Consider the following 18,377-nt stretch of genomic DNA (forward strand, 5'->3'; position numbering starts at 1 on the left):
TCGCTCGGCTGCCCAGGTACCCCTCTGTCCTTGTCCCTGTCCTCCTTCCCATCCCGGTCCAGCCCCCGCAGTGACAGCAGCCCCCGTTCCAGAGGAGGGCGCGCTGCGCGTGCGCGGGGGCGAGGACCGCTGCTCCGGGCGCGTGGAGCTCTGGCACGCGGGCTCCTGGGGCACCGTGTGTGACGACGGCTGGGACCTGGCGGACGCGGAGGTCGTGTGCCGCCAGCTGGGCTGTGGTGGGGCCGTCGCCGCCCTGGGGTCCGCCGCCTTTGGCCCTGGCTCCGGACCCGTGTGGCTGGACGAGGTGGGGTGCCGGGGCAGCGAGGCGTCCCTGCGGGGCTGCCCTGCGGAGCGGTGGGGACGCGGAGACTGCGCGCACAAGGAGGACGCGGGCGTGCGCTGCTTGGGTGAGTGGGGGGCGTTGGGAAACGGGTCATGAGGCCGGCAGAGGCCGCTGGGATGGGGTCGGTCTTGAGTGTTGCTTCCGTCGCTTCGGTGGGCAGGAGAGCACGCCCAGGCTTTAGCGGGCTGATTTCCACCCTGGGATTTTTCTGGGATAAGCTGATTTGCTGTGGAGGCCTGTTTGGGACATGCACCCCCTGGGGTTTCCCCCAATCTTTTTTGGGAATTCCCTTTTGTTTATTCCAATCCTTGTCCATTTCGGGTATGTGTCACCTGGGTGTTGGCAGGTTCAGTTGTTCCCAAAGCCTGCACCTCATTCTCTTTGCAGCAAACAAACAGTTAACCACAGCGATGACCTTAGCACAAATAGCAGCAGTGGGTAACTTTCCCTGAGCCGCCCCCATTCTCTGTGCTCTGGTCACCTCTTGTGACTTGCCCTGGCATCTGCTTGGGGGCCATGTTTTACCAAGGAAGGGGGCTGTCCCTGGAAAGCAGACCCCCCCAGTGGACACTAGTCATTCTGGGGTGCTCTGCGCAGCTGAAAGCAGCAGATGCCCCCCCAGCACTTCCAACTCGCAGGTCCCCCATGAGGGAGGGGTGTGGCTGGGCCCTTGGAGCCACCCTGTCCTGCGGAGGGTGTGCAGGTCCCCGCTGGCCACTCTGCTGGCTCAAGACCTCTCCTTCCTCAGAGCCTGGCCCAGGCTCCCCGCTGCCTGCAGCGCCCTTCCGGACACTCTGGGTGGTCAGTGTCATCCTGGGAGCCCTTCTTGGTCTTCTCCTTCTGGGCCTCATGGCCTTTCTGATTCTGCCTCGAGTCACACAAGCCATGCAGAGGGGTAAGCGTGACCCCACCCTGATCCCATCAGCTGGTGTGTGGGAGCAGGAGCAGCTCACAGCTCCAACCTGGCGTTGGGGTCCGGGCAGGTGGGATGCTCCATAGGTCAGGCCTGTGCAGAGCTACCCCCACAGTCCAGGGAAGCTGAAGAGACAGACAAATCCAGTTTCTTAGGAAGAAACGCTTAAAAGGGACTTATGAGGACAAGCGATGTCCGTGCCTTGGACGGCCTTTAGCTGAGACGGTGGATGCCCATATGATCATCCCTCACAACTAGAAGTTTTATACCCCAGGGGAAGGGGACGTGCAGGACAATTGCTTAAGGGCAGGATTTACGGTAAATGCATGCTCTTATGCAAGGAACAGTAGATAAAATAGAAATCTTAGAGGCCTTCCCGGAACTCGAGTTGGTCAGAAGTCAACATGGTGGGTCCGCATCTAAGGCAGTTGCTTCAGCCTGCAGGCTGGTCTCACTTAGGGCTTTTTTTCTTTTTTTGTTTTTGAGACAGAGTCTCGCTCTGCCGCCCAGGCTGGAGTGCAGTGGCCGGATCTCCGTTCACTGTAAGCTCTGCCTCCCAGGTTCACGCCATTCTCCGGCCTCAGCCTCCCGAGTAGCTGGGACTACAGGCGCCCGCCACCACGCCCGGCTAGTTTTTTGTATTTTTTAGTAGAGACAGGGTTTCACCGTGTTCGCCAGGATGGTCTCGATCTCCTGACCTCGTGATCCGCCCGTCTCGGCCTCCCAAAGTGCTAGGATTACAGGCTTGAGCCACCGTGCCTGGCCACTTAGGGCTCATTTTATTGGCCAGAGAGAGTGGCAGACATCTGCCTCAGCCTCCAGCCCTCAAGACTGAGCTGAACCCTAGAAGGTTCCCCCAGGCAGCACACTGGGGCTCACCGGGAAGCATCATGTGGTTGACTGACAAGGGACGGTGGCCAGGGATGGGAGGGCACTGGGGGTCTGGCTGTGTTCCTGTGGCCCCCCCATCCTAGCCAACAGCGTCCTGCCTTTCTGCTGCCTGGGTGGGGTTCCCGCCTGGAGTCACTGCCCTCCCTTGCCTGTGGCCACGTCCACACTGAGGGCCTGCGTGTGACCATGTTCACCTTGCTTCAGGTCTGGGAAGATCTGAGGCATCTCCTGAAGAAGCGATCTATGATGTCATTGGGGAAATGCCGCTAGCAGGACTGTACGAGGAAATCATGGAGGCCGAGGCCGTGCCCCAGGATGAGGAGGACGCAGGTGTGGTGAAGGGGGACACAGAAACAGCAGGTGGGTTTGTGCTCCAGCTCAGGGGTGAGCTCTGGGGTGGGCTATGGATGCTGACCACAGGATGCAGTGGAAAGGGACTCTGACCACAGGAGCCTGGCTTCAGAAGGGCTGTCCACAGGGTTCATGGATGCAAGGGGACCCGTGGGCAGGGGAGAGCAGGGCCACACTAATGAGGGCAGAGTCAGTGGCTGGAGTCCCCATCGGAGAGGCCTGCCCTGGGGTGGGAGAAGAGGGCTGTTGGGTGCGCTGGGAGCCGTGGGTCTGGCAGGGGCCTATGCTGCAGCTTGCTCAGCCTGTTTCCTCACCTGTGGGAACTGCGCTGCTGTTGCAGGTGCTTGAGGTGCTTCAGTGTCAAGATGCCTTGAACGTTGCCAGGTGCTTTCCGGTTGACATGTTTGTGCGTCCCTATCTTATGGGCTTGCCAAATGTGCTTTGGGGACAACTTGTACATGTGCCGATTTGGTCATGCGGTGTCTCCTGCGCCAGTTTCAGGGGAGGCGTCTAACCTCCTGGAGGGACAGTCTACACGTGTGGAGGGAGGAACCAACAGACCCGTTTCTCAGGGATATGACGAGGCTGCATTTCCGCTGGAGGGGATGACATTGTAAAGCACCCTGAGGAGGAGATCTACCAGCTGGCTGTCGAAATCACAGCTCCTCATTCTCTTGTACAGTTGTAGTGGATTTCGTGAGAACGTCTTGGATGCCTTTCTCTTGCAATGTCCTCCACATCCGTATAAAATCCAGTCTTTCCAGGCCCTGCCTGGCTCTAACCCCCATCCCCTTCGAGGGCCATCTGCTGTGGACGGTTGTGCTGGGTAACCTTCAGATTTCTCACACATTACAGCAAATGCAAATATGTATAGAAATCAGTGGTTACGTTTGTGGTTTAGAGACACGTGGTGCCATCTTCATCTTCTGCACCCAGCAGTGCGTTGCAGAGCTCCTCACGCCAGAACATTCCTCTTTTTTTCTTAAAATCTCTTCTTAATTGAATCCAAAGTATCTTTTAGATGTCTACTTGTGTAATCATGTCATCCGTGAATATTCAGATTTATCTTCTCCTTCCAATCCATGTACCTTTAATCTCTTTTTCTGTGCTTTGTTTTGTGGACTGGGACCCTTCAGTCCAGTGTTGAATAGAGGTGGCCAATGGGGATCTTATCTCATTCATGGACTCAGAGCAAACGTGTTCCACATTTAATTTCACTATTAAATATAATATTTGATGTTCGGTTTTGTAGATGCTATTTATCAGATCAAGGGAAGCCCAGTCTATCCCTAATTTGTTAAGGGTTTTGCTTTTTATCATAAATAAGTGTTGACTTTTATGAAATTCTTTTTGGTATCTATTAAGATGATAGATGATTTGATTTTCATATGTTACATTAACCATGGGTTAAACAAACTTGCCTTTATCATGATATATTATTCTTTTTGTATTTCACAGGAATTAGTTTGGTAATACATTGGGTCAATGTTTAAAAAAGAAAATGATGTGTGATTTTTTTCTTTTGTTGTAGTATTTCTGTTTAATTTTTGCTACGAGGATTATTCAGGTACCGTAAGAGTTAGGAGTATATTCTCTTTAAAAAAATATTTGCTAATTTAGGCTCCCACCAACAATGTAAAAGTGTTCCTATTTCTCCACATCCTCTCCAGCATCTGTTGTTTGCTGACTTTTTAATAATCACCATTCTAACCGGCACGAGATAATATCTCATTGTGGTTTTGATTTGCATTTCTCTAATGACCAGTGATGATGAACTTTTTTTCATATGTTTGTTGGCTGCATAAACATCTTCTTTTGAGAAGTGTCTGTTCATATCCTTCACCCACTTTTTGATGGGGTTGTTTGCTTTTATCTTGTAAATTTGTTTAAGTTTCTTGTAGATTCTGGACATTAGCCCTTTGTCAGATGGATAGATTGCAAAAATTTTCTCCCATTCTGTAGGTTGCCTGTTCATTCTGATGACCCATCAATGATAGACAGGATAAAGAAAATGTGGCACATATACACCATGGAATACTATGCAGCCATAAAAAAGGATGAGTTCATGTCCTTTGCAGGGACATGGATGAAGCTGGAAACCATCATTCTCAGCAAACTAACACAGGAACAGAAAACCAAACACTGCATGTTCTCACTCATAAGTGGGAACTGAACAATGAGAACACATAGACACAGGGAGGGGAACATCACACACTGGGGCCTGTCAGGGGGTGGGGGGCTAGGGGAGGGATAGCATTAGGAGAAATACTTAATGGGTTGATGGGTGCAGCAAACCACCATGGCACCTCTAGACCTGTGTAACAAACCTGCACATTCTGCACATGTATCCCAGAACTTAAAGTATAATAAAAAAAATTTGCAAGAGTTTCTTTATGTAGCATTGGTTTTATTTCTTCTTAAACATTTGGAAGAATTCACCAGTAAAGCTCTCTATCTAGGCTTGGAGTTTCCTTTTTAGGAAAGTTTTTTTTTCCCAGATTTAATTTTTTAAAATAAATAATTGAAGTATTCAGATTCTGTATTTCCTATTAGATCTGCTTTGTTCAGTTCTTTTTAAAATGAATTGGTACATTTAATCTAAATTTTCAAGTTTGTCGGTATAAATTTGTTAGTAGTGTCTTTCTACTAGCCTTAATGTCTACAAAATCTGTAGTCATATGCATTTTTCAATCCTGATAGTGGCAATTTGTCTCTTCTCTCCCCCCACCCCCTTGTTTTTTTGAGACCAGGGTCTCACCGTGTTGCCCAGACCAGACTCAAACTCCTGGGCTCTAGCGATCCTCCCTCACAGCCCCCCACACAGCTGGGACTCTGGGCGCTCTGCTGTTCTTGACCGGTGCTGCTGGTGGCTTATTCATCTCATTAGTCTTTTCAAGGCATGTGGAGCTTGTGCCTTTGGTTGTCTTGATTTTTCTTAGTGAACATCTGCCTTCTAATTAATTTCTTTCTGGTCTCATCTTTGTGATTTACTTCTGCTTATTCTAGCTTTTTTATATGGACATTCAGATTGTTTATGTTCAGCATTTTTTCTTTTTTAATGCATATATTTTAGGTTATAACTTTCCCTTTAGCATGGCTTTAGCTGCATTCCAAGAGTTTTGATATGTTGTGATTTTGTTTTAATAGGTTTATTGGGGTATAATTAGCATACAATAAACTTCACATATTTAAAGAATATATTGCAATAAGTTTTGACATGTGCATACACCCCTGAAAGGATCTCAGCGTCTATGAGAATGGACGCATCCATCACCCCCAACGTTTTTCATCTATGTTTGAATGTCTGCCCTGTCCCTTCCTGTGGCCTGTTCGTACTATTTGAATTTTGTGTAAATGGATTATATAGCACATACTCTGTTTTGGGGGATGAGAGTCTAGCTTTTTTCGCTCAGCACAATTACTTGCGATTCATCCATGTGGTGAGAAACCATAGTTCATTTCTTCCTCTTGGTAAATAGCGCTCCATTGTGCTGTTCACCTGTTCACTTGTTGATGGACGTTTGCATTGCTTAAAGTATCGGGCCATTGCAAAAAAATCTGCCACAAATATTAATGTACGAGTCATTACAGGGACATGTGCTTTCATTTCTCTCGGCTGCCTAGGAATGGAACGACTGTGCGGTAGGTGCAAGTTTAACATTCCACCCTTTCTGGAGTGGCTGCATCATGTCAGATCCCCTGGTAATCTCTGAGTGTTCTGCTTCCTCCACAAGGTTCCAACACTCGGTTGATAATGTTTGACATTCTAGCAGATATACGGTGCTGTGTCCTTGTGGTTTTAATTTGCATTTACCTAAGGACTAACGATGCTGAACACCTTCTCACGTGCTTACTTGCCATCTGTTGAAGTGTCTGTTCACAATGTTTGCTCAGGCTCTCTTGGGTTGTTTGAGTTTTGAGTGTTCTCATGAGGTCCTCTGGGGTGGTCCTTTCCCAGCTGTGGCCCTGGTACTGAGGGGTCCTCCCCACAACAGGAACACAGGAAGCGAGTGTTCAATCAAGTCCTGCAGGGTGGCCTCAGCCAGGCCCGGATGTGGGCATGGGAGCCAGGCCACACTAAGCACCCAGAGCCCCTCTGTACCCCGTTCCTGATGGCACCAGCCCCCAGGTTGAAACAATGGGCAGAGCTTGTCTGTTTGGTCGTTTGCTGCCTTAACAGCCCACTGAGCACGGCTCAGTGCCAGCTCCCTGACAGTCTGTAAACAAGGTGGGAAAGGCAGGGCTCAGGGAGCTCCTCACGGAGGTCGAAGACAATTAATGAACACACCAGAAAAGGGACAGACAATGATGCAAATAGTACATGCTGTACGGAGATTTACAGTGGGGAGATGAGGAGAGAGCCCCGGCGACCACTTTCAGTTGGGCCCTGTCTCAGTCCTCTTGTGACCTTTAGACCAAGGCTTTATCGATGAGGTGGGACCAGACATGCAGAGCCTGGAGCCGGAAGGAGCTGGGTGCCCACAGAGGCAGGAGGATGGTACGAGGCAGGCCAGAGAGCGCAGCAGGCCCCGAGGACACACACGACCTGCCCCCTCTCACCTTCCCTACAAGGTGTGGGGTCCCCGTGGACTAAGACAATATCCTTGCCTCTCCAAGGGTTAACATTCTTTCTAAATATCCATAGGATATTTGAAAAACCTGATCATGCTTCAATTCTCATGTTTAACTGAAAAAGACTGAGATGACACGTGCAGCACGCATGTCACGCTCAGCTCACACAGACCGGTCAGCGTGGGCCCCGGCGTTTGTTGATGGATGTGCACTGGGCCACAGGAAAGTCTCAGCCAGGTTTCAAAAGTAGACCCAACCTACTTATGCCCTTTGACTGCAAGTCCACACAGTTAGAATTGACAACACAAGGATGACTTCTACAATGAACAGTCTTGATACTTAAAAACATTCATTCAAGTAATTTGGGTCAAAGAGAAAGTCAATATTGATATTACAGACCGTGTAGAAATCCACAGTCACAAGGTCACTGCCCTCAGTTTCTGGGGTCTGCGTAGTTGGAAGCATTTCACTGTCTCCTCTGTGTGAAGTTTATCCTGGTGTCCGGCCTGAGGGTGAGTTTCTGCCTGAGTGCCTTGCAGGGGGCTCGGCTGAGGAGGCCAGGAAGGGGATCCTGGGCTGAGGGCAGCTGGAGGCTGGGTCTCCCTGCCAGGCCACAGGCCAGCGAGTGGTGCAGATTTGTGGCCACCCCTCCTCAAAAGCGAGAAACTAATTATAGTCGCAAAATACGCAGGAATAGCTGATCGTGCTAAACTGGACGAGAGCCTGTGTTCAGGGCTGCAACTTTATATTGCACACGTTCATTACTGTGACTTCTGTTAATATTTTCAGTATTTTTTAAAAAATGAATTAAAGGGCCGGGCGCGGTGGCTCAAGCCTGTAATCCCAGCACTTTGGGAGGCCGAGATGGGCGAATCACGAGGTCAGGAGATCGAGACCATCCTGGCTAACACGGTGAAACCCCGTCTCTACTAAAAAATACAAAAACTAGCCGGGCGAGGTGGCGGGCGCCTGTAGTCCCAGCTACTCGGGAGGCTGAGGCAGGAGAATGGCGTAAACCCGGGAGGCGGAGCTTGCAGTGAGCTGAGATCCGGCCACTGCACTCCAGCCTGGGCGACAGAGCCAGACTCCGTCTCAAAAAAAAAAAAAAAAAAGAATTAAAATGTATTACTATTTTGAGCTCATGACCAGAAACACAAGAGTCCCAGCAGGAGGCAGGTGGCAGGCCCAGAGAGGGGTTGAAGAGAGTTTGGTGAAGGGCCTGTCAGGAGGGTGGGGCAGGGTGTAAGGAGACTACCCTGGCATCCCCTGAAGTGTGGAGTGAGGACTGCAGCCAGGGTGGTGGGAGGCCGACTGGCCTCCGAGGAGAAAACTAGCACTGCCCAGAAAGGGGCCCAGCAGGAAGGGAGCCCGTGGCCACTGCCTTGTTTTTTGGCCTCCTGGCAGTGCTGGGCGAAGGGCAGAGCCAGTGTCCGAGGGCAAGACAGATGTGTCCCAGGGCAGGACCCCGAGCTCCTCAAACCCGGGGAGGACGGGGGATACAGGAGAGGTCCGTGAAGGCGCCTGAGTGACTGATTCCCGCCTACCGGAGCTATGGAGTGAGCCTACTGGATGTGTCTGGATTTATGATGGTGTCAAATGTGTTGAAACTATTACCGCATTTTGATTTGTACAAGAAAGAATTCCAGCCACAACCGTCCACTTTTATCTCATTTCATTCTCTAGTTCTGAATTCCGTTTTTCTCTGGCGATCATGACTAAATGGAATCCCAGGGATTTTTAACATAGCGACTGTTAGATGGGAAATGTTTTACAGGGAACATATCGGTCCCCAAGGACTGAAACTTGGCTCAGTCACGTGAACACAATTAACACCCAGAGCCCCACCCCGGGCAGCCCCAGGACCCCAGCTGGGGTGGACCCGCCTCTTACCTCACAGGTAGAAGAAAGCATAAAGCCTGATTATTTATTCAACTGAGTAAAAAAAGTTCAGCCTTTTTCTGGCTGTGGCTCTAGGGCCCCCAGCCCCTCCTGGCCCCGAAGGAGAAGGGCGGGTGGGATGACAGCAGCTGCTCACCTCAGTGGGGAAGGGCCCTGCCTTAAGAAGTGGGCTCTGGGGCCTTCCCTTCATGCCTGTTAGTGGTGGGACCTTGGACATCTTTCCTGACCTCCCTCTGCCTCAGTTTGCACACCTATAAATGGGGTTATTAGTAGGATGAAGGTTGCTGTTGGGTTTAAAGGGATTCGAAGAACGTTCTGCACATTGTGAGCTCCATAGGAGTGGGCTCACCTCCTTCTCCTTACTGTCATCACCGTTGTTCATAGATGATTATTTTATTCTCCTTACTGTCATCACTGTTGTTCATAGATGATTATTTTATTCTCCTTACTGACATCACTGTTGTTCATAGATTATTATTTTATTCTCCTTACTGTCATTACTGTTAATAGATTATTATTTTATATTATTTTATTTTCCTTACTGTCATCACTGTTGTTCATAGATTATTATTTTATATTATTTTATTCTCCCTACTGTCATCACTGTTGTTCATAGATTATTATTTTATATTATTTTATTCTCCTTACTGTCATCACTGTTGTTCATAGATTATTATTTTATATTATTTTATTCTCCTTACTGTCATCACTGTTGTTCATAGATTATTATTTTATATTATTTTATTCTCCTTACTGTCATCACTGTTGTTCATAGATTATTATTTTATTCTTCTTACTGGCATTACTGTTGTTCATAGATGATGATGATGTTTTTTTTATTATTATACTTTAAGTTCTAGGGTACATGTGCACAACATGCGGATTTGTTACATAGGTATACATGTGCCATGTTGGTGTGCTGCACCCATTAACTCATCATTTATATTAGGTATATCTCCTAATGCTATCCCTCCCCCATCCCGCTCCCCACAATAGGCCCCAGTGTGTGATGTTCCCCTTCCTGTGTCCAGGTGATCTCATTGTTCAGTTCCCACCTATGAGTGAGAACATGCAGTATTTGTTTTTCTGTTCTTGCTGAGAATGATGGTTTCCAGCTGCATCCATGTCCCTACAAAGGACATGAACTCATCCCTTTTTATGGCTGCATAGTACTCCATGGTGTATATTTGCCACATTTTCTTAATCCAGTCTGTCACTGATGAACATTTGGGTTGATTCCAAGTCTTTGCTATTGTGAATAGTGCCACAATAAACATACATGTGCGTGTGTCTTTATAGCAGCATGATTTATAATACTTTGGGTATATACCCAGTAATGGGATGGCTGGGTCAAATGGTATTTCTAGTTCTAGATCCTTGAGGAATTGCCACGCTATTTTCCACAATGGTTGAACTAGTTTACAGTCCCACCAACAGTGTAAAAGTATTCGTATTTCTCCACATCCTCTCCAGCACCTGTTGTTTCCTGACTTTTTAATGATTGCCATTCTAACTGGTGTGAGATGGTATCTCATTGTGGTTTTGATTTGCATTTCTCTGATGGCCAGTGATGATGAGCATTTTTTCATGTGTCTGTTGGCTGTATAAATGCCTTCTTTTGAGAAGTATCTGTTCATATCCTTTGCCCACTTTTTGATGGGGTTGTTTGTTTTTTTCTTGTAAATTTGTTTGAGTTCTTTGTAGGTTCTGGATATTAGCCCTTTGTCAGATAAGTAGATTGCAAAATTTTTCTCCCGTTCTGTAGGTTGCCTGTTCACTCTGATGGTAGTTTCTTTCACTGTGCAGAAGCTCTTTAGTTTAATTAGATCCCATTTGTCAATTTTGGCTTTTGTTGCCGTTGCTTTTGGTGTTTTAGACATGAAGTCCTTGCCCATGCCTATGTCCTGAATGGTATTCCCTAGGTTTTCTTCTAGGGTTTTTATGGTTTTAGGTCTAACATTTAAGTCTCTAATCCATCTCGGATTAATTTTTGTATAAGGAGTAAGGAAAGGATCCAGTTTCAGCTTTCTACTTATGGCTAGCCAATTTTCCCAGCACCATTTATTAAATAGGGAATCCTTTCCCCATTTCTTGTTTTTGTCAGGTTTGTCAGAGATCAGATGGCTGTAGGTGTGTGGTATTATTTCTGAGGGCTCTGTTCTGTTCCATTGGTCTATATCTCTGTTTTGGTACCAGTACCATGCTGTTTTGGTTACTGTAGCCTTGTAGTATAGTTTGAAGTCAGGTAGCATGATGCCTCCAGCTTTATTCTTTTGGCTTAGGATTGTCTTGGCAATGCAGGGTCTTTTTTGGTTCCATATGAACTTTAAAGCAATTTTTTCCAATTCTGTGAAGGAAGTCATTGGTAGCTTAATGGGGATGGCATTGAATCTATAAATTACCTTGGGCAGTATGGCCATTTTCATGATATTGATTATTCCTATCCATGAGCATGGTATGTTCTTCCATTTGTTTGTGTCCTCTTTTATTTCACTGAGCAGTGGTTTGTAGTTCTCCTTGAAGAGGTCCTTCACATCCCTTGTAAGTTGGATTCCTAGGTATTTTATTGTCTTTGAAGCAATTGTGAATGGGAGTTCATTCATGATTTGGCTCTGTTTGTCTGTTACTGGTGTATAAGAATGATTGTAATTTTTGCACATTGATTTTGTATCCTGAGACTTTGCTGAAGTTGCTTATCAGTTTAAGGAGATGTTGGGCTGAGACAATGGGGTTTTCTAAATATATAATCATGTCATCTGCAAACAGGGACAATTTGACTTCTTCTTTTCCTAACTGAATATGCTTTATTTCTTTCTCTTGCCTGATTGCCTTAGCCAGAACTTCCAACACTATGTTGAACAGAAGTGGTGAGAGAGGGTATCCCTGTCTTGTGCCAGTTTTCAAAGGGAATGCTTCCAGTTTTTGCCCATTCAGTATGATATTGGCTGTGGGTTTGTCATAAATAGCTCTTATTATTTTGAGATACGTTCCATCAATACCGAATTTATTGAGAGTTTTTAGCTTGAAGGGCTGTTGAATTTTTTCAAAGGCCTTTTCTGCATCTATTGAGATAATCATGTGGTTTTTGTCTTTGGTTCTGTTTATATGCTGGATTACGTTTATTGATTTGCATATGTTGAACCAGCCTTGCATCCCAGGGATGAAGCCCACTTGATCATGGTGGGTAAGCTTTTTGATGTGCTGCTGGATTCGGTTTGCCAGTATTTTATTGAGGATTTTTGCATCGATGTTCATCAGGGATATTGGTCTAAAATTCTCTTTTTTTGTTGTATTTCTGCCAGGCTTTGGTATCAGGATGATGTTGGCCTCATAAAATGAGTCAGGGAGGATTCCCTCTTTTTCTACTGATTGGAATAGTTTCAGAAGGAATGATACCAGCTCCTCCTTGTACCTCTGGTAGAATTTGGCTTTGAATCCGTCTGGTCCTGGACTTTTTTTGGTTGGTAGGATATTAATTATTGCCTCAATTTCAGAGCCTGCTATTGTCAGGGATTCAACTTCTTCCTGGTTTAGTCTTGGGAGAGTGTATGTGTCCAGGAATTTATCCATTTCTTCTAGGTTTTCTAGTTTATTTGCGCAGAGGTGTTTATAGTATTTGCTGATGGTAGTTTGTATTTCTGTGGGGTCGGTGGTGATATCCCCTTTATCATTTTTTATTGCATCTATTTGATTCTTCTCTCTTTTCTTCTTTATTAGTCTTGCTAGCAGTCTGTCAATTTTGTTGATCTTTTCAAAAAACCAGCTCCTGGATTCATTGATTTTTTGAAGAGTTTTTTTGTGTCTCTATCTCCTTCAGTTCTGCTCTGATCTTAGTTATTTATTGCCTTCTGCTAGCTTTTGAATGTGTTTGCTCTAGCTGCTCTAGTTCTTTTAATTGTGATGTTAGGGTGTCAATTTTAGATCTTTCATGCTTTCTCTTGTGGGCATTTAGTGCTATAAATTTCCCTCTGCACACTGCTTTTAATGTGTCCCAGAGATTCTGGTATGTTGTATCTTTGTTCTCATTGGTTTCAAAGAACATCTTTATTTCTGCCTTCATTTTGCTATGTACCCAGTAGTCATTCAGGAGCAGGTTGTTCAGTTTCCATGTAGTTGAGTGATTTTGATTGAGTTTCTCAGTCCTGAGTTCTAGTTTGATTGCACTGTGGTCTAAGAGACAGTTTGTTATAATTTCTGTACTTTTATATTTGCTGAGGAGTGCCTTACTTCCAACCATGTGGTCAATTTTGGAATAAGTGTGATGTGGTGCTGAGAAGAATGTATATTCTGTTGATTTGGGGTGGAGAGTTCTGTAGATGTCTATTAGATCCGCTTGGTGCAGAGTTGAGTTCAGTTCCTGGATATCCTTGTTAACTTTCTGTCTCGTTTATCTGTCTAATGTTGACAGTGGGGTGTTAAAGTCTCCCATTATTATTGTGTGGGAGTCTAAGTCTCTTTGTAAGTCTCTAAGGACTTGCTTTATGAATCTGGGTGCTCCTGTATTGGGTGCATATATATTTAGGATAGTTAGCTCTTCTTGTTGAATTGCTCCCTTTACCAGTATGTAATGGCCTAGTCTCTTTTGATCTTTGTTGGTTTAAAGTCTGTTTTATCAGAGATGAGGATTGCAACCCCTGCCTTTTTTTGTTTTCCATTTGCTTGGTAGATCTTCCTCCATCCCTTTACTTTGAGCCAGTATGTGTCTCTGCATGTGAGATGGGTCTCCTGAATACAGCAAACTGATGGGTCTTGACTCTTTATCCAATTTGCCAGTCTGGAGGTCTTTTAATTGGACCATTTAGTCCATTTACATTTAAGGTTAATATTGTTATATGTGAACTTGATCCTGTCATTATGACATTAGTTGGCTATTTTGCTCGCTAGTTGATGCAGTTTCTTCCTAGCATGGATGGTCTTTACATTTTGGCATGTTTTTGCAATGGCTGATACCAGTTGTTCCTTTCCATGTTTAGTGCTTCCTTCAGGATGTCTTGTAGGGCAGGCCTGCTGGTGACAAAATCTCTCAGCATTTGTTTGTCTGTAAAGGATTTTATTTCTCCTTTACTTGTGAAAGTTAGTTTGGCTGGATATGAAATTCTGGGTTGAAAATTCTTTCCTTTAAGAATGTTGAATATTGGCCTCCACTCTCTTCTGGCTTGTAGAGTTTCTGCCGAGAGATCTGCTGTTAGTCTGATGGGCTTCCCTTTGTGGGTAACCCGACCTTTCTCTCTGGCTGCCCTTAACATTTTTTCCTTCATTTCAACTTTGGTGAATCTGACAATTATGTGTCTTGGAGTTGCGCTTCTCGAGGAGTATCTTTGTGGCATTCTCTGTATTTCCTGAATTTGAATGTTGGCCTGCCTTGCTAGGTTGGGGAAGTTCCCCTGGATAATATCCTGCAGAGTGTTTTCCAACTTGGTTCCATTCTCCCTGTCACTTTCAGGCACACCAATCAGACGTAGATTTGGTCTTTTCACATAATTCCATATTTCTTGGAGGCTTTGTTCACTTCTTTTTACTCTTTTTTCTCTAAACTTCACTTCTTGCTTCATTTCATTCATTTGATCTTCAATCACTGATACTCTTTCTTCCAGTTGATCAAGTCGGTTACTGAAGCTTGTGCATTTGTCACGTAGTTCTCGTGTTGTGGTTTTCATCTCTATCAGTTCATTTATGGACTTTTCTGCATTGATTATTCTAGTTATCCATTCTTCCATTCTTTTTTCAAGGTTTTTAGTTTCTTTGTGTTGGGTACTTAGTTCCTCCTCTAGCTCTGAGAAGTTTGATCGACTGAAGCCTTCTTCTCCCAACTCGTCAAAGTCATTCTCCGTCCAGCTTTGTTCCTTTGCCAGTGATGAGCTGCATTCCTTTGGAGGGGGAGATGTGCTCTGATTTTTTGAATTTCCAGCTTTTCTGCACTGCTTTTTCCCCATCTTTGTGGTTTTATCTGCCTTTGGTCTTTGATGATGGTGATGTACTGATGGGGTTTTGGTGTGTGTGTCCTTTCTGTTTGTTATTTTTCCTTCTAATAGTCAGGACCCTCAGCTGCATGTCTGTTGGAGTTTGCTTGAGGTTCACTCCAGACCCTGGTTGCCTGGGTATCAACCATGGAGGCTGCAGAAGATAGAATATTGCTTAACAGCAAGTGTTGCTGTCTGATTCTTGCTCTGGAAGCTTCATCTCAGAGGTGTACCCAGCTGTGTGAGGTGTGTGGTGTCAGTCTGCACCTGAGTTGCAAATGCAGAAATCTCCTGTCTTCTGTGTTGCTCACACTGGAAGCTGGAGGCTGGCGCTGTTCCTATTCGGCCATCTTGGGTGCCCGCTTGTAGGGCACAGGCACCCTGCTCCAAAGCCTGGGGCTTTGCGGCCCACCCAGGATAGTTTTGGGAGCTTCTGGGATGGGAGAGGCCTTTTAGGAAGGCTCCCAGCATTCCATGTGGTCTTGCTGCTTCTTTCCTCTGCCAGCCTCAAAGTCTCCCTGAGTCCCTGTGGCCTGCATAGGTCACACTGCCTATAGATGATTATTTTATTACTCGCTGATGATCCTGAGTGAGGTCTGTAGCTGCACTGAGGTGCCTCTGGAGGGTTTCCCCCTGGGCACTGTGCATGGGCCCTGGACAGATGTGGGACCCCAGGCCCTCAAGGACGAGGAGCACCAGCACTGTTTCTAACATCAGTCTAGCACTTGTCCAGTATACAATGAGGGTGACCTGAAATAAAAATTCACTGAATTTTGTTTTTTGGTAACAGCTTTTTTGAGAATTAATTAATATACCATACAATTCATCCATTTAAAGTATAAAATTTGATAGTTTTTAGTATATTCACAGACTGTCGCAACCATAACTACCATGAATTTTAGATCATTTTTATCAATATAAAGGAGCCTGTACCCATTAGCCATCACCGATCCAACTCTCCATCCTCTCTAGCCCAAAGCAACCACTGATCCACCTTTTGTCTCTATACACTTGTCTATTCCTGAACATTCCATATAAATGGAATCATATAATATTTAGTATTTTGTAACTGCTTTTTTCACTTAGCATATTATTTTCAAGGTTCATTCATGTTGTAGCATGTATCTGAGCTTCATTCTTTTTTTTTTGAGATGGAGTCTCACTCTGTCGCCCAGGCTGGAGTGCAGTGGCCAGATCTCAGCTCACTGCAAGCTCAGCCTCCCAGGTTTATGCCATTCTCCTGCCTCAGCCTCCCAAGTAGCTGGAACTACAGGCACCCACCACCTCACCTGGCTAGTTTTTTGTATTTTTTAGTAGACAGGGTTTCACCATGTTAGCCAGGATGGTCTCGATCTCCTGACCTCGTGATCCACCCGTCTTGGCCTCCCAAAGTGCTGGGATTACAGGCTTGAGCCACTGCGCCTGGCAGCTTCATTCTTTTTTATGATGAAATGATGTTTCATTGTGTGGCTAAGCTACATTTTGTCTGTTTATTAGTTTATGGCAATTCGGGTTGTTTCCAGATTTTGGTTATTATGAATAATGGTTCTATGAATGTTCATGCACAATTTGCTGTGTACAAATGTTTTCATTTCTCTTGGGTATGTGCCTAGAAGTGGAATTGTTAGATCAAATGGTATCTCTATGTTTGACATGTTGGGGAGCTGCCAACCTCTTTTCCAAAGTGGTTTCACCTTTTTACCCTCCCATCAGCAGAGTCTGATTTCTCTCCATCCTCATCAAAACTTGTTGTTGCCTATTGTTTTTTATTATATCTGTGCTAGTGGGTGTGAAGTGGTAGCTCATGTGGTTTCGGTATGAATTTCCCTGATGACTAATTATGTTGAGTATCTTTTCAGGTTCTTAGTGGCTATTCATAGGTCTTATTTGGAGAAACTTCTATTCAGGTTCTTTTCCCATTTTTAATTGGGTTATCTATATTTTAAGAGTTAAAAAAATTCTAGATGCAAGTCTCAATCAGATTGCAATTTGCAGATATTTTCTTCCATTCTGTAAGTTGTCTTTTCAATGTCTTGGTAGTGTCCTTTGACACATAAGGTTTTCAATTTTGAAATTCAATTTATCTATTTTTCTTTGCTTGCTTATACTTTTGGTGCCATATCTGAGATAACAGCACCAGACCCAAGGTGATGATGATTCACATCCATGTTTTTACTAAGTGTTTACAATTTTAGCTTTTATAGCTGGGTCTGTGACCATTTAAAATGAATTCTTGTATATGGTGTGAGATAGGGGTCCAACTTCATTCTTTTGCATGTGGCTATGCAGTTGTCCTAGCACCAGTTGTTGAGAAGATTATTCCTCCCATTGAATGGTCTTGGCACCCTTCAATTGTCAAAAATCAATTTGCCATAATTATATGGATTTATTGTTGTACTTTCAATTCTATTTTACTGATCTATATGTCTAGCTTATGCCATTGTCACACAGTTTTTGTTTTCATAGCTTTGTAGTAAGTTTTGAAATTTTGAAGTGTGAGCCCTTCCACTTTGTTCTATTTTAAAGACTGTTTTTGTGTATTCCGGGTCTCTTGAGTTTCCATATACATTTTATAGTCAATTTGTCAATTTCAACAAAGCCAGCAGGGTTTCAGATAGGGAGTGTGATCTTTTTTTTTTTTTTTTTTTTTTAATGGAGTCTTGCTCTGTCATCCAGGCTGAAGTGCAATGGCGCGATCTCAGCTTGCTGCAACCTTCGCCTCCTGGGTTCAAGCGACTCTCCCTGCTTAGCCTCTTGACTAGCTGGGACTACAGGTGCACACCACCATGCCCGGCTAGTTTTAGTAGATGGGGTTTCACCATGTTGGCCAGGCTGGTCTCGAACTCCTGACCTCAGGTGATCCACCCACCTCAGCCTTCCAAAGTGCTGAGATTTCAGGCATGAGCCACAGCACCCGGCCAGAGTGTGATCAATCTTTAGATCAACTTAGAGAGTGTTGCCACATTAACAATATTAAATCTTCATTTTTGTTGTTGTTGTTGTTGATTTTGAGGCAGAAGTCTTGCTCTGTTGCCCAGGCTGGAGTGCAGTGGTGCAATCTCGGCTCACTGCAACCTCTGCTTCCTGGGTTCAAGCAATTCTCCTGCCTCAGCCTCCCATATAGTTGGGATTACAGGCATGTGTCACCCAGCCAGGCTAATTTTTGTATTTTTAGTAGAGATAGGATTTCACCATGTTGGTCAGGCTTGTCTCGAACTCCTGACCTCAAGTGATCCACCTGCCTCAGCCTCCCAAAGTGTTGGGGTTACCGGCATGAACTGCCATGCCCGGCCAACAATATTAAATCTTCTAATCCATGTTCATGGAAAGATATCTTAGGTCTTCTTTAATTTTTCAACGATATTTTGTAGTTTTTAGTATACATAGCTTATACCTCCTTGGTTACATTTATTCCTAAGTATTCTAGTCTTTTTCATGCTATTATAAA

General features: G+C 45.1%; 2 protein-coding genes across 2 annotated transcripts in view; one reads left to right on the plus strand and one right to left on the minus strand.

Annotated features, from left to right (window-relative positions):
- The window catches only part of SCART1 (scavenger receptor family member expressed on T cells 1), a 41,400-nt gene extending 33,235 nt beyond the window's left edge, over nucleotides 1–8,165 (plus strand). Inside the window, 3 exon segments of the mRNA XM_050805494.1 lie at nucleotides 1,092–1,238; nucleotides 2,352–2,507; nucleotides 2,994–8,165. Of these exon segments, the coding sequence (XP_050661451.1) occupies nucleotides 1,092–1,238; nucleotides 2,352–2,507; nucleotides 2,994–3,115 (425 nt within the window). The 3' untranslated portion in view covers nucleotides 3,116–8,165.
- The window catches only part of FUOM (fucose mutarotase), a 243,837-nt gene that overhangs the window by 131,519 nt on the left and 93,941 nt on the right, over nucleotides 1–18,377 (minus strand). The gene's annotated exons all lie outside the window — the stretch shown is intronic.

Source organism: Macaca thibetana, chromosome 9 (genome assembly GCF_024542745.1).
Source record: "Macaca thibetana thibetana isolate TM-01 chromosome 9, ASM2454274v1, whole genome shotgun sequence".
In the NCBI taxonomy this organism is placed as follows: Eukaryota; Metazoa; Chordata; class Mammalia; order Primates; family Cercopithecidae; genus Macaca; species Macaca thibetana.